At 30.6% G+C, this 17,048-nt stretch overlaps 1 protein-coding gene across 1 annotated transcript; it reads right to left on the bottom strand.

Moving 5' to 3' along the window:
* Positions 1-8,922: 8,922 nt before the first annotated feature.
* Positions 8,923-16,814, bottom strand: LOC11439650 (plasma membrane ATPase 4). The gene is made up of 17 exons (XM_003594906.4): positions 16,726-16,814; positions 16,537-16,627; positions 14,432-14,551; positions 14,037-14,273; positions 12,643-13,404; positions 12,427-12,552; positions 12,244-12,348; positions 12,014-12,158; positions 11,685-11,849; positions 11,236-11,474; positions 11,117-11,149; positions 10,940-11,021; positions 10,669-10,829; positions 10,382-10,555; positions 9,985-10,167; positions 9,535-9,719; positions 8,923-9,304 (listed from the first exon to the last, which is right to left on the bottom strand). The coding sequence occupies exons 2-17, from the start codon at positions 16,597-16,599 to the stop codon at positions 9,208-9,210; spliced, it is 2,877 nt and encodes a 958-aa protein (XP_003594954.1). The 5' UTR covers positions 16,600-16,627; positions 16,726-16,814; the 3' UTR covers positions 8,923-9,207.
* Between the last annotated feature and the right edge of the window lie 234 nt (positions 16,815-17,048).

The following is a 17,048-nucleotide window of genomic DNA, read 5'->3' as shown; positions in this document are numbered from 1 at the left end:
GATACTCTCCTGATACGTATCAGGAAGGTATCGGTGCAAGATACGCAAGAAATATGGAACGTCATCTATTTTAAAGTATTTGGGCTTCAAAGTGTTAGGTCACGAGTGGAGCTCGGAGGAACGTCCACATCGAGGCTAAAACAACCGCACAAGCAAGAGAGACGCCACACTCTTACCCAAAACCTTAAGGCAATGGGTTTATGGGTCCTCTTACTTATAAGGTGTTCAACCTTTACTCTTTTATCCGATGTGGAACATATAACTCACACTTGTACACAACAACACTTCCCCTTAAGTGTGAGTCAATCCCATGTTTTGAGGCTCTAAACTCGTCTGTTAGACTCAATCTTTGTCAATGGATATGTGATTTTTTGTTAAGGAAATACGAGTCTTTTGTCTATAAGTTTTCTATTGACCTTTTTTCTATTGTGTTAAATGACTATATATGAATCAACAAAAAAAAAAAAAAGGCTATATATGGATTTCATGAATTATGAATGTTATTTTAAAAAATTGTCATGTATTATTAAAAAAAACATACATCACCGGTATAGGTATCATATAATCAAGTTATTGAATTTAAATGGTTAATAAACTACACTAAAATACGAATTATTTAAGATAATTCTAGTTTAATTTTTGTATAATCAAGTGATTAGATTTAAGTGATTAATAATCTACACTAAAGTACGAATCGTTCAGAGAATTTTAGCTTAATTCTTGTATAAAATAATATTTTATTAGACTTTATTTATATGTCTTGATCGAACTACGAGTTACATAAGTACCGTATTGTTTCCCTCTTAAAAACGATGTGAAGTTTTATACCGAATTTACCATCCCGCGAATATAACTCACAATAAGGAGGAACACATTTTTTGTAACTATCTATGTTACATCAAAGAAAAGTTTTTAAATTGTACTCATCCAAAATGAAATATGTTCTTGAAGCGGAATAGATTAGAGATTATGATAATTACAAAATCAAACAATTAGGATACCATTTTTATGTTGATTAACATTTATTTATAACAATTTTCAATTAAGAGTTCATTTCTATGGTGATTATTTACACGGACATTCAATCTATTGAAATTCAAGTGTAAGTAATTAATCACACTTTGATTAAGAATAAGTTAAATAAAAGTTTATATAAGAATGTTGCTTTATACTGAAATCGATTTTATTGCAAATCAATTTTTCTCTAAATACTAAAATCGATTTTATTATAAGGACTAAATCAAAATCAAGAGTACCACAAGCAAACATTCTTATGTTTTAGGGATTAATATCAAATAAAAATACTCCTAAGGACTAAAAGGAAATAAAAATGTATATAAGGACTACAAAATTTTCAACCCAAAATTGTACCATTAACTTCAATTTACAAAGAAAAACCAACCTAGAAAAAAGTCAAAAATCATCCATAGACTTTAATCCTCTTTCTTATGCACAAATTGGATATATTGATAAGATATATCATGTGAAAGCTACCTAGTCTCATGAATTGCACACATTAAGAAAGTTAGGTCTTTGAAAGGATAAACAAAGTCCAAATCAAATTGACCTTACAACTATAAACCTTGGAGGTGTGCAACCAAAGTCAAAAACTTGTCTTCATTGAGAAAAAGTGATAAACAAAAAGACTATCATCAGCTAGCTTGATCACTTATTTAATTAAATTTGTTGACCTTCATGTTTGGTAATATACAATCAGTCCTCCTATTTTAGCCCCACCTGATTAATGAATTGTTTACTTTAAAAAGGAAACTAAAATAATAACAATAGTAATAGTTATTAAAAAAAATTATTTTTGAAATTGAAATTGTCACTAAAAACACATTTTTACATTATCAATCATTTTAAAAATGGAGAAAGAAAAACTTTTATAAATTAAAATGATATTAATATTCATTTTACAAAGTTAAGCTTTTACCACACTGAGTCAACAATTCAAGTGTGGTGACATTTAAGATAGTCATGATTAAAGTTTTTTTTTTTAATATTTATATTTATAAAACGATTAATTAAATGTGTTCACGAATTGATTCAAGTCTTTAGATTGAGTAAAAAATCGATAGCTTTTATGTCAAACCCAAATCAATCCTACAGTGGATTGTTTCGGATCGGTCATAAGACATTATTTTAAAATGAGATTCAATTTTAAGAAAATTCCAACACTTTAACTAAATTACAAGATTCAAAACTTAACACTTGAACTAAATTAAAATAATTTTAGATGCAGAACTTTATCATCCATTGTAGTTTATCCTACTCAAAATATTAATCTTTATAGTTGCACGTATCTGACACTCGATTTAAAAAAATATATAAAAAAATTCCCCACCCCCCACCACACAACATATAGAGCAAGAAGATCAAAAGGAAAGTTAGCTGAGAGTCCTTTTGCTTTCAAAGAGGATTCTGGACCTGCTGGTACTACTGGTAGTTAATTTCCAATATCTGATGCAAAACTGTAAATGCCAACCACCCTTTTGGACAATTATGTACTATCCATGTGCCAAGAATTCAGATTATTAGTATAAAGGACATTACTCATTCTCACAGTTTATAATCAATATTAGTGGTTTTATTCTACCTGATACAGAATCAGAAATGCCAAAAATTATTATACATGAATATATTAAATCTCTATATCTAGGGCATGACATAATCCACAGTGAATTTTGTTAGCTATAGTACACCTATTGCTATGTCAAAGTTTATAAACTAGACTAAACTTAGCCTTGGTAGGAAAAGAAATCATGCATTAATTAACATTAACTGAAAGTTTGAAATATAGTACAATATAGAAAATCACATTGACGACGAGTCACACTGACCTAATAAATCTGGGTTATTGAAAATATCAGGTAGGTTGATGGAATTGCCTACAATGGCACGTTAAATTCGTTGTCGAGGAATCCTGCATTCAGGTAATTGAGATATCGATGGCTGTTAGATTAAGAATAGACGACTCAAAAAATATATATTTTTCGTTTGATATTATAATTTAGGTTGAATTTAGATTGTTTGATTTAACATGAAACGGTCACTTATGTGCTAACATGTGAGTGTGGAGAAAATTTCTTATGACATCTCAATAATAATAGAGAACACAAATAGTAATAAAATCATACATACATTATTAGGGTGGAGAAAATTGAAACCCTCAAAGTGATGACTGACACAATTAAGACTATATAAAGTCTTGGAATAAAAAATTTCAAATTGGGTCTTAAAAGACTTTGATTGCATCTTTACTTTCTTTGACTATTCATGCATCTTCACTTATTTTCCGTACCAAATCAAATTTCAACCCAAATGAATTTCTAGTTTTTTTCTTTAATCTAGTGCTAGCATATGAATTTGAGAAAATATAATTATTAGTAGTATATTTGACTATTTATTCTAAAAATAAAAATCTGACTATTTATCATCTCTTTATCAAGTCAACACACAACAAAAATAAAATAAATAAATAAATAAATTGGATAATTAAAAACGAGATAGATTCTAAAAAAACATTGAAGGGATATAAGACCAACAGACATATCTCATGTGATTCGTCGTTAATTATATGATGTAGATAGAGTATCTCTTCAAATATAATCTAATAACTAAAAATGGAATATACATACCCTCAAAATCTAATGACTCCACTATGAATCTAATTACCTCAGCAAATACATTTTTGTGATTTTAAGATTTGATTAGAACTAGAAGATATGGTTGGATTTTGAAGGACAACACATGGGGACATTACTCACGTAGTTGAGTTTTGTACTTTAGCTTAAATTTAGAGTAAAGTTTCAAAGGTGACATCACGTGCAAATTCATCAGGTTGACATATTTAGTGGGAACAGTTACAGCAAATTGTAGCTCAATTAAATTCAAGCAATCTCTTAATAGCCAATCACCATATTATAGGCACATATTGCTCCACGCCATCTAACTTTCTAGATCACAAAACTGTCTGTACGGACACTACTTTTTTGTGGGTGGATAGAAAAATATTTGAGAAAACAACAAAACCATACTTTGTTGTTATTAGGCTGAGAAAATTTTTAAACTAAATCAATCAATAAAGTGATTAATGAGAATCACAAAAAAAAAAAAAATAATAACATCAAATTTGATTTTCTGATGAAACAATTATGACCATTGACGAGGCTATATATATCTAACGATTGAATTTTAAATTATCAAAAACAATTTCTTCTGAAAACCTGAGGGTTAACATCATTTTTTTTTTAACTATTTTACTCCTTTATTCTTTTCTGTAAATGAGATATCTTCTAATCACGTTGAGATTAATATTTCATGTTGAATAGATTTTTTATTCTTTTTTCACTTGTGTTTTATTTTAGTTGTTGTTTTGAGTTATTTTATTAATATTAAAACAAATAATAATTTTTGTTGATTTAAATATAACACTATCCTTTTTATGTAATACTCTTAATCATTTTAAAAGTAATATATGATTCCATGAATATACTTCATTGAATGAGATTGGTAGCTTATTTCCAATTTCCAAGTCAGTCATGAACATAAATATGAACAAAATCTATAGCTACAAATACACAATGATTAAATCAAACAACTATGCTTAAATGATTTAAAAAGCTTTGCGTCCCCGTAAACTTAACTCATTTGATAAGAGATAATGCATATTATATATAAGGGTCAGCGTTAGAACCCGGGACACCTCACTTATGCTAGGCTACTTGACAAAAAATGATTTAGCTGTTAGACTACTTGACTAAAAAACGATTAATAAGCTTCGTCGAAAGAAAAATTATTTAAAAAAAATCTAAGTTTGATTTATGTGTTGAATAATTCTTGATTACACTTTACTTATTTTATGATTGAATTTCGTCTTGTTGATGGATAAATATGTGTTGAATAATTCTTGATTACACTTTACTTATTTTATGATTGAACTTCGTCTTGTTTTGTTGATGAATAGATAAAAATTTGCCATAATTTTTCCAACAAATGTGACAATTAAATATAATGAAGGTATTAACAAATATTGGTTTCCTCACTTTTGATTTGGTAATGACTTCACATGTGCAATAGAATCTCATCTTTCTTGAATATATCTAAGATTTGACAAATTGTCATGGCTCCACAATCACCTGGCTATCTTCGGTCATCGGATCCTAACTGTTTGTGTATGCTAACTGATGTCCCACACCCATGTTACCAGTCAGGTTACATATACTTCTTTTTCTTGCAGTGGGGTATATGTATCTTTGGGTTTACTCTTTCTACTAATAAGGATGCTAATCATGAATCCCCAAAAATTAATTGTTCATACAAATTTTCATTTTCATTGTGTATGCTTTTTTACATGAAGTGAGTTTCACCAAGCAGAAAAGAAATTTTAAGCAGATTATAATAGATCTTTTAAGCTGGTTATATTGGTTCAAAAATTAAATTTAAAAGCTTGCTCTTAGAGCATTTTTTTGTTACAAAACAAACCCCATAAATTTTAAACGTTTTGCTGACATGGAGAGCGACGTGACAATTGATGACGTGGCAGATGACACTTATTTAGCAAAGTGAATTATGAGTCACACGGTAAGAATTGTAACATTTCAATTTTTAGATTAGTATTATTTTAATTATTTGTGATTATTTTAATTGTTTAATTAATTATTTGTTTGTTTGGTGTGTTTGAATTATTGAATTAGTTGGTTTTTATTAGAAATGGAGAAATTAAGGGTATTTGGTAATTTTGGAGTGAAGGACATTTTCGTAATTTAGAGGTGGAAGATTATTTTATGAGGTTAGTAGTAACTTTGGAGAATTAATAGAATAGAGGTAAATACCAAAGGGGGAGAATTAATTAAATTGGAATGAGTAGTGTTACTTTATTAGTAAGAATAATGACTAAGTTCAATAGGAGTAAGTGAACTAAGTTCAATCGGTGAGAGTATATAAGACTAGTAGTTGTCACAAATTAGGGTTATGAAATCATTCTCAATAGGAGTAAGTGAACTAAGCTCAATCGGTGAGAGTATATAAGATTAGTAGTTGTCACAAATTAGGGTTATGAAATCATTTGGTAAGTTTACAAAATAGAGACTAGAGAGAGAATGAGTTTGAAGAATACATTGATGTTAGAGAACGAAGACGTATTGTTGAGTTGAGCTTTTTAATTTTCTAGTGGTTATAACAGTTAATTAATAAAAAATTATTTTGAGTTTTTCTCGATATTTATTTTTTTCTGGACAAGTTTATGAATATGGTGATGAAGATGAAGAAGAAGAAGAAGAAGAAGAAGAGAGAGAGATAAAGAAGAAGACCAAAAGGGGGGAAATCAATTGGTGATAGTGCACGTTTTTTGGTTTTGGTCCCGTACAAATTTCATTTTTTGATTTTGGTTTTGATAATCGTCTTTAAACTACTTAATTTTAGTTTTTAAATTAATAATTATACATTATAGTCTTTTTTACAGATAAATAAATATATACTACTACATTTGTCTCTAATTATAAGACTCTTTTAAGGAAAAAAAAATTCCATTTTTTATAAGACTATTCTGTTACTTCCAACTATATTAATTATTTATTTATCAACACTTTTATTTTATTGGAAAATGTTAACTTGTGTCTCCGAGACACTAGTTAAAGAAACAAATATAATAAGAATTTCTTGAAACTTGTGTAATCAAAATACTTAAAAGTGTAAAAAATGTTGTTTCCAATGCAAAACTTATCTTTTTTGTTTCCAAAACTTACCTTTTTTTTATTGCAAAACAAACCTTGTAAGTTCTAGACATTTTGCTTTTGGTCTTTGTCGTCTTTAATACAAAATGGTATTATAATACCTTTATTAATTATATAGTTAGTGGAGTAGTTAAATGTTTGAAATACAAAAAATATGGATATGTTAGTGGAAAAGAGTAATAAATGTTGTATTGATATTATAAAAGGGACAAATAATTTGAGACAAATAAAAATAGCAGAGAAAACACCTAATTTGAGACGGATGGAGTAGAAAACACCTAAATCGACCAATAACCCTCCATTATGGTCACCCTTAAAAAAAAACCTCCATTATGATCATCATGAGTGGCATGCACATCATCCGGTCACTTAATTTTCCTTTGTGCCAGAATTAATATCCGTTAAGGTTATATCAAAAATTTGAAGAGTTGAATTTAGATTTTTATCACTATCCTGTGATTCTTTCTAGTGGAATTTACCAACAAATTTTTGTTTGAAGATTCATCGACACAAAGCACTTATCATACTTTGTGTGCCATAATAAAAGGTTTGTCTATAACTTGTCAAGGTCCACTAAAATAAATCCTAATTAATTTACGTGTACACCATTCTTAATGGTAATCCTTCTACATTTAAAAACGAGTAATGTTTGTTTGAGTGCATTTGACCCTTGGTCTAATTATGTAATTAGGAAAATTTTCAAACTTTGCAAAGATTTGTTCCCAATTTTAATATCGTTGTATATTAAGATTGATAACATCAAAATCAACTATAAAGTATCAATAACTTTCACAAAGGAAGAAATTAAGGAATCATCAAAGATTCATAGTCTTTTAATCCAACCCATACGTGAAACAAAAAATGAAAGAGAAACAAATGAAAAGAAAACATAAATAGGTAAATATCATTGCAACTGATGCACCGGTGGTATATGTATTGTATATTCAGAAAATTGTATTGTACTTAAAGTTAAATACATACTCTACAATTGTTTGCAGTTGTTCTATACACAATCTAGTCATTACAATCTTCATAGTATCAACAATGTTTATTTATTTATTTTTTATTAACAATATAAAATTTAATTGCATTATTTCTTGTCAAATTGTAAATTTTGATATTTATCACTTAAAAATTAGAAGACAAAGTATTATCAATTAAGTACTTAGTAACAATTATTATAATTTAGAGACGACCAAACCACCATTTAATCTCTAAATGTTCACTTTGTTGTCATATTAATCTCTTGTTGTATTAAAATTGCAAATACATCTAGAAGTATCTCTTTTGAATTTTATTAAATTTTTTTAATGGATTTTTAACTTTATTAATAATTATAATTATTGTAATAATGGAAATAGGGAAAGGGTTTATGCATGTCAATTATGCATGTCAGAAAGTGTTTGGAGCTTCAAACATTCATTTTATTCATAATATGTGAGACTTACTTGATCAAAAGTATTGTTGAATGAGCTTACAGTTAGTTCTTTTTAAAATGGAAGTTTTAGTTATCTCAAAAATATCTTACCACATTGTATTGTGTGGCTATCACCTATTACATCTCAAGTAGTAACGCATGTATACAATTTTTATGAATGAAAACTAGCACCTTGAGCTTCAAGTATATTGCAAGAATGTGGCAATGGAACCTCCTAAACTTACATCTCTAAACAATAGCAATAGAAAATCCAAAAATCTCTTATTCATGAATAAAAAAAGTTTATTTGAGTTGGGATTAAACTTGCTTGAGAGGACAAACATCAAAACTCATTATATTTCTTTCTTGTACTCTTATTTGTAGAAAAAAAAAAAGTATAATTGTATGCAAGTTGAGACTCAGAGGCTAGCTAAGACAAACATCAAAGCTCAAAAGAGGTACTTGATTAAAGATTACTTTCTTATGCTCTTTTTTTAAGAAAAAAAGTTTTTGCGAGTTTGGTCCTGGAGGCTCATCGGACAGGCATAAAAACTCAGAATAAACATTCATAGATTACCTACAAATTATATCCTTACGCGGGAAGCGATGATGAATCCATGACCATGTGAGGTATGAATCAATTCTTTATCGGTCGAGAAAAAAAAAGTGGTGTGTATTTTTTTTTTATTTAGACCAAAAAAAGTATTTGCTTGTCATAGTGTTCCCAAAAGACAAAAATAACATGAAAATGAGTTGCTACCATGTTGAAAATTTTCATAATGCTTATTCACACAAGTTTCCCAATAATGTTTGCATAAAATAAAAATGAAAACCACAAATTGAGAAATTGGTGGACTCAAAAGCATAGAGAAGCATATAATATTTGATTGAAACTAAAACTTCTTTGTCTCAAGCATCAAAAGTTTACTAGAAATGCATTAATAAAGTAAAACACTGGGAGAGATATATCACAGAATTTCTCTCCCTACCTAATGGCAATTTATCTTTTCTTTCCTTAACTATCTACAACAACATTTGTCTGTGTTGCTTATATTACACAGTGTAATGTTGTTGCATAGTCTCTATGTCCAGTCCTTTCAGCTTCACAACAGATTCAACATGTCCTTTAAGGGTATGAAGTTCACGAAGCCTGTAAAGAGTGAAAATTCAGAAAAAGTTAAATTTCAAGTATTAGTTCATTCAACAAATGATGAAAAATTTGGTACAAATATTCCTAAAATACTATATCTTTGCATTCAATGTTATATTACGTCATGAAAATTAAACGATATTAACTATTTTTGTTGCTTATGTACGAGACGATAGAAAGTAATAATCATCGTGAAAATCTCGTAATCTAGGTATGTTGTTATTGCTTACCTAGCAACTTCAGCGCGTCGCTTAGCCTGCTCAGCAATCTCAGACAATTCTCTATAAGTGTTCTTGTCATTGAAGAGACTAGAAGTTTCTTCTGGTGCTGAAAGTCCATGAAGGGTCCTTTGAGCATGTGCCCATTGAGCTTCCCTCTCCTCTTTTCCGTAGTCCTTTTTATTGGTAAAGGCAGTCTAAAACACACATAGAAAACCTCATCAACATCGAGCATATGTATAAAAATCGTTAACAAGGTGATAAAAGACTTGTGTAGTTAACAATTGTGATAGAGAAAAGATGGAAGTCAAGATATGAAGAATACATTTTCAGAAACAACGAAAAAATGCAAAAGAAAATTGTGATGAAAATATTCGATCTATATTAGTTTATGTCAATTAGTTGAAGTGAAAATGAAAACCGAAAACATGAAAAGTAAACTGCTAGAAATTTGGGAATTACCTTGTTTTCAAGAAGATTTGTCCAAGCTTTGCCGCTCAAGCCATAGCGAATTGCAAACTTGATAATGTCAAGAGGAATATAGAAAATGATACTGTAAAGCCAGATGACTCCTGCCCATCCCCAACCAATTCCTTGGATTCTTGCAAATCCCCAGTTGGCATATACTGCTATTAATGTAGCAATCTGAAAAGAAAAACAAAACCTCAAAACAAGTCCAATTCGCATATACGCAGTTATACCGATGAACATATCATAAGTTGTTTTCATATGACATAACTGCTTAGCTAATTGTTTGAAAGAGTTTATGAAATTAGCGTGATTAAGTTGTTTGTCCAAATGCACCGAAAGAAACAAGTAACACCGTATATAGACACATTTAAGTTGCTTGGATCTTTACCAGTTGAGCAATGACGAAAGCACCCATTAACAGCATCCCGGGGCGTTCCACATAAGACCAGCTGCGCGAACGAGTTACAAAGATCAAAGCCTGACTAACAATACTAACTTGTAGATACAAAGCAGCTGTCAGTTCATCAGGACTGTCATGAATATGTCTAACTCCAAATCTTTCCTGCAATGACAATCAAGGGAAACTTGTGCGTCAAGATAATTGCGCCAAAACATGAACAAGGTATTTGAGAGATAAATTCAATGCAATGCAAGGTAAAGTGTTTAATTTCTTACAGGGAAGAATTTAGTGTCTTTCACCACCCAGAAGAATATCACAGTCATCATTGCCAAGTAACCTCCAAGCATGACACCAGTTGCAAATATTTCTCTCAGTTTCCAGCTATCAGGCATTGGAGATGGCTTAACTCTGTCCTTTGAAATTGTCATGATTGTTCCTAAAGATATATGAAAGTTATTATTTAAAATCACATCATTTTCATACATCATAGCTTCTATAAAGAGATTTCTAAGTATATTTTACAGAAACAGAAGTTAAGAAATATACCATCATTTAAAATGGCAATAATCAAAACCATGAATGGAGAGAAATCAAACTTCCATATCAGTGCAATAAACATGAAGCCAAACTGCATTCAGAAATAGAAAATTCATACTCATTAGCATTCATATCATATCTTGTTATAAACTATCACATATAATCACATCAACACTATTTACTTACCACTATACGGATAGTGATAGACACTGCATAAATCTGAAATACAAAGAAAATGGTGTCAAATGATAATACTATTAATTCAACATGATGAGTGGAAAAAAGGAACATGTAATGTAACGAACCGTATAGTTCTTCATTCTTTGGAAGATAGCTCTACTTGTTAAGACAGCACTGATGATAACACTCAAACCAGGTTCTGTTAAGACTATATCAGAAGCACCTCTTGCAGCATCAGTAGCATCAGCAACAGCAATTCCAATATCGGCTTTTTTCAATGCAGGAGCATCATTCACACCATCTCCAGTCATTCCAACAATGTGCTTCCTCTCTTGTAATTTCTTCACAATTTCATACTTATGTTCTGTATAGTATTAAACAATCGGAGATATTAAGGATATAATTAAGTATCTATGTTGCACCGACACTTTAGAATAAATGTGTCAGTGAAAGTGTCTTGTCTGGTTTTCGTGTATGTGTCAATGCTTCATAGGAACTACACCTTTTCGAAGAGCATTAGGATAAGCAAAAAGGAAATTTTTTCAGAATAGTTAGTTGCTAAAAGAATATGAACCTGGAAAAACTCCGGCAAATCCGTCTGCCTTCTCAATCAGCTCTTCAACTGGAAGTGCAGCAACATTTGCATCTTTATCTTGACCCAACAAGGTAGAAGATGGATACATATTGGTTCCCATACCAAGTCTCCTACCAGTCTCCTTAGCTATTGCAAGTTGATCACCTAGAAAGAAAAATAAAAGTCAAGATAATGTTTTTTAAATAGCAGTCGCGGCAAGCCAGTAACAGTTGCGATCCTTTATATTACAGAAAATCCCAGTCAAATGTGGCCGATGCAGAAATGTTAATAAGTCATTTTAACAGAAATGTAGTCCTTTGTTTAGTTACCTGTAATCATCTTAACATTTACACCAAGATTAAGAGCTCTTCTAATGGTTTCAGCACTGTCATGCCTAGGAGGATCAAACACTGACAACAAACCAACAAATTGCCATGGAGCACCAGCACTTTCTTTTGTTTTCTCAGGAACTTTCTGCAAAGAAGTACAAGAAAAGATTATGTTAACGAAATGAATATTTTCAATACAAATTTCAATTATGAATCCAAAAAAAACAAACCTGTCTAGCAACACCAAGTGAACGTAGCCCTCTTTCTGCGAACTTTTCAATGATAGCATGAACCTTCTTCTTTTCATCTTCCCTGAGGTTGCACAGATTCATGATCTGTTTTCACATATATTAAAGTACTATTAGCATCAATTAAGTAAGTAACTATGAATCTCAGAAATTATTAAAGATTACCTGTTCAGGAGCACCTTTGCTAGCCCTATGCCAACTTCCATCATTATTATCAACATAAGTCAAAGCAGTTCTCTTATCAACAGGATTGAATGGCAAGAAATGCACCTCTCTTATCCCGGCCCTCGCCTGCGCAAGCCATCAACATATCAAAAATCAAATTCAAGCCATCATAATATTAATAATCAACTAAGCATAGTTTTAAAAAGGAGTTGATACCTCTTTAGGGTCAGCAAGCATTCCAACAATAGCAGCATCAATAGCATCCTGATTTTCGGTCCTTGCAGCCCTAGCAGCAAGAAGCATCACATGTTCCTTATCAACACCCTTTACAAACACCTCAATCAAGTTCCTATCAACACTCAATTTGTTAAGTGTGAGTGTTCCTGTCTTGTCACTGCAAAGAACATCCATACCAGCCATTTCTTCAATGGCAGTCATTCTCTTTGTAATAGCACCTTGTTGAGCAAGTTTATGAGAACCAATAGCCATTGTCACAGACAAAACAGTTGGCATAGCAATAGGAATTCCTCCGATCAAAAGGACTAAAAGGTTGTCGATTCCTTCACGATATTTGCGGTGTTGGATCGGATACATGACTATGATCTCAGCCAACATACCAACTGCAATGGAACAAATACAAAAGTTTCCAATTGCTCTGAGAACCGTTTGGAAATGTCCAACATTGTTTGTACTGTCCACTAAGTGTGCTGCTTTTCCAAAGAATGTGTGGACACCGGTGGCTATAACAACGGCTTCGATTTCTCCTTGTTTGCAAGTTGAGCCAGAGAAAACCTCTTGTCCTGGATGTCTTGTTACAGGAAGTGATTCTCCAGTTAATGCTGCTTGGTCAACCATTAAAGGATCGCCTTCTAGAAGACGAGCATCAGCTGGTATGATGTCACCGAGTTTGATGCTAATGATGTCTCCTGGGACTAAAATTGCAGCCTCTTGCTCACTCCATTTACCATCTCTAAGAACCTGAAATGTAGTGAAAAAAATAGCTTAAAAATAGGTAGAGAGTTAGGGCTTGTTTGGTTCGAGAAAACGATTTTGTTTTCATTTTCTGTTGTTATCTTTAAATACAAAGTGGTCACCTTGTTTTCATTATGTTTCCTATTTTCAAATATTTGTACAGAAAACAATGAAAACAAGGTGATAGATTCGTAACAAAAACTAAAAACGACGTGTTTTCTTAAACCAAACCTACTCTTATATTTCATATTGTTGTAAGTAAACAATCCTTTTAGAGTTAAAAAGAAATTAGACCCTGCTTGGATAAACATTTTAATTAAGTGCTTATCATACAAGTGTTTGTGTATAAGTTATTTTTGTAACAAAATGTAAAATAAAGTCGACTTGTTTTCATATAAGCTATAAGCCACTTTCATAAGCTATCCTGGAGAGCTTATGTAAACAAGCTGAAAACACCTTATATACATGTCATAAACATTTTAGTGTTCTACTAATTAAAGTGATCATTTTACAACTATTTGAGAGATTTAAATTTTGTATCTTGATATTACAAAGATTAAACTATTATCATTGATCTGACACCCTCATAGAGAACTTCATGATGCAGAACATAGACAAAAATTTTGATTTATTATTACCTTTGTCTTAGGAGCAAGACCTGCCATAAGAGCAGCAGCAGCGTTACCGGCATTATTTTCTTCAATGAAACTGATAGTAGAGTTGATAACCAACAAGCAAATAATTCCCACAAAATCTTGCCAATCTGGAGGCTGTCCTTCTCCGTTCGCAAGAGCAATTGCCATTAAAGCTGCAGCTTCCATCACCCATGATAATGGATTCCACATAAACCCAAGAAACTTGAGAAACTTACTCTCCTACATCATTAAAATTATAACACCGTTACAACCATAATCTATGTATACCGACACAGACATCTGACACGACAAAAACACTGACATGTCACAATAGACACGACATGATGATCACAGTACCGTTACTATCAATATTATTATATGATGATAAAGGAAAGAACCTTCTTCTCTTCTAGCTTGTTTGGACCAAATATTTGAATCCTGTTTTCTCCTTCTGTGGAGGACAAACCTTCTCTGGTACATTTCAACTGCTCGAACACTTCCTCGATTGGAATTCGTTCCTATAAACATAGTCATCATGTTAGTGAACTATATTGTTTATCAAATTGAGTCACATAATATCATATCTTACAGAATTTTCTTGCATATAGCAACCCTTAGTAAGTTAGTATGCAGATTATTATGAATCAACAAGATACATATTTCAATATGCAGACATGATTAATAATCAAATGGTTACACACAAAAGTACAATAATATGAAAATGGTTATGATAAAACATGAAGAGATATTGACAAAAAATATTTTGTATTTTGATCACAAAATAACAGTTATTTACATCATGCAAATAAAAACACAAAATAAAATAGTAAAAAAATTAATTACTGCAGTATGGAAATTTTAATTTTGACTATCAAAATTTTTTTTTACTGCAAATTTTTTTTTTTGACTAATTTTAATTTTGACTACCAAAATTCTCTCTGTGATTGGCCTCGAAAAAAGAAAAAATAATACTCCTTTGTCTTTTTTTTTTTGGATAAGCACTCTTTTGTCTATTTGTTTTATTACCATAGTATTATACTTATCTTATATTACATTTTTCAGTTTTAATGAACCCCAAGAATTTATCTCATCTAAATTATTTTAAATAAAAAAGATATGAAGCTAGATATAGATATTGCTACACAATATTTGATTATTACATAAATTATGGCCTTAAGAAGTTTTGAAAAAAGAGTGTATTTGAATCATCATAAACTTAGTTCAGTTGATATAAACAATACATAAAAATATGCAAGGTTTGGGATTCGAACTCCAATCTCAAAAAAAAGTGTATTTGATGAAACCACAACAAATTCACAAAAGAAGTTGAAAAGTGGGGTCCACCGTCAACCTTTTTGGTGTCAGGACCGTTGAATGTGAATGAAAACGGTTAATCTCAAGGGCCAAGATTCACACATGAACAACATCATAAGTATTTATGAATATGAATGACCAAAAAGGCCGAAGTACCACGGAAAAGTACTTAATATTCCCTCTCACCAAACAAGGCACACATGGTGGAGATTACTTGAGAAACATGTACAATATACACCATATAGGGGGGCCAATTTTGAGATACCTTGACCTCTATTTCTTGAACTGTTAACTCACATGCAAATTTGAATCCTCCATATGAAAGAAGTTCATTTAATGTTTGTTTGGTATCACATAGAATACGACAAAATCTCATCGTGATTTTTCAAAATCTATACTTTTTGTAGCTTTAACAAAATTATATGACATACTCAATTTTATTTAATTCAGAGTGATACCAAACATATACGGAAGAAAAATAAAAAACAAATTAATTAATATGTTTCATTTGTAATCATTATTAAACGATCATTGTTCTCTCCTTTTAAGAAAAAAAAAAAACTAAATGTATATGTGTATATGACTTCTCCATCCCACTCTATGCATGTTACCTTCCCCGTATACTAATTTATAACTGCCATGTTGACAACTTGGGGTCTTTCATTTTCTAGCCAATGAAACTATTAAATAGAAGAAAAAAAAATTATATATATATTGAAAAAAATTTGAGACCCTTCTCATGTGGTTCAAGAAATGATAATAATAATAATAATAATAATAATAATAATAATAATAATAATAATAATAATAATAATAATAATGTTATTATGGGAACTAAAGGAGATCAAAATTCAAGTCAGATGCTCACCCTCTATAAAAAAAACTAACAATTTTCACACATGTGGCTTTAAAAAAATAACAAAAAATAAATTAATAATAGAGTTAAGAGAAAACCCAGCTTCTTTCTGGGTTTTGAAGTAAGGAAAATAGCTATAACTTTGATACCAAACATGATATAAGTAACTTTGCATAAAATTAACAAAATCAAACAACATTTTTTGATTCAAGTCAAAGAACCTATATATGTTGGCCATATTTAAAGGATATGAAAGAAAACCTTAATGTAAGATATGTATGTTTCTAAGTGACAAATGAACATTCAAACATGAAAGGGTTAGAGGAAATATACCAAATCAACAGTCTCATTCTTGATCTGATCCAATGAGATTGAACCCTTATCACCAGCAGCCATGTTGTGCCAAAAAGAGAAGAAAAATGCACTGCAATATATAAATGTGGAGAAAATGTAAAAACAAAGAGTCAGTTTGCAGAAAAAAAGGACTAAAGAAATGAAAATGGATGATAGGATAGAAATTACGGTTCAAGAGGGTTATGTTGTGTTGTTTATGATCTCACACACCTCTATGCCACTTGTTTATATACTCTCTTCAAAGTGAAAAAAGTGTTTGCAATATCAAATGAAACAAGACTTTTTGAATATATATATTTTAATAACATTCAAATAAAATAATATGAAATAATAAATTCAATGAATTTACTTGACCAAAAAATAAATTAAATGAATTTAGACTATTCTCTCCCGGCTACTCTCCATGTATCTTTTCTCAATTCCCAGTAACTTATCGGTTTTTACTGGCCATAGTTTAATGTTAATTATGTCTTTAGTTTAAAATATTCATA

This window comes from Medicago truncatula, chromosome 2 (genome assembly GCF_003473485.1).
Source record: "Medicago truncatula cultivar Jemalong A17 chromosome 2, MtrunA17r5.0-ANR, whole genome shotgun sequence".
NCBI classification, from domain to species: domain Eukaryota; kingdom Viridiplantae; phylum Streptophyta; class Magnoliopsida; order Fabales; family Fabaceae; genus Medicago; species Medicago truncatula.
This window is presented reverse-complemented; position numbering and strand designations above follow the sequence as displayed.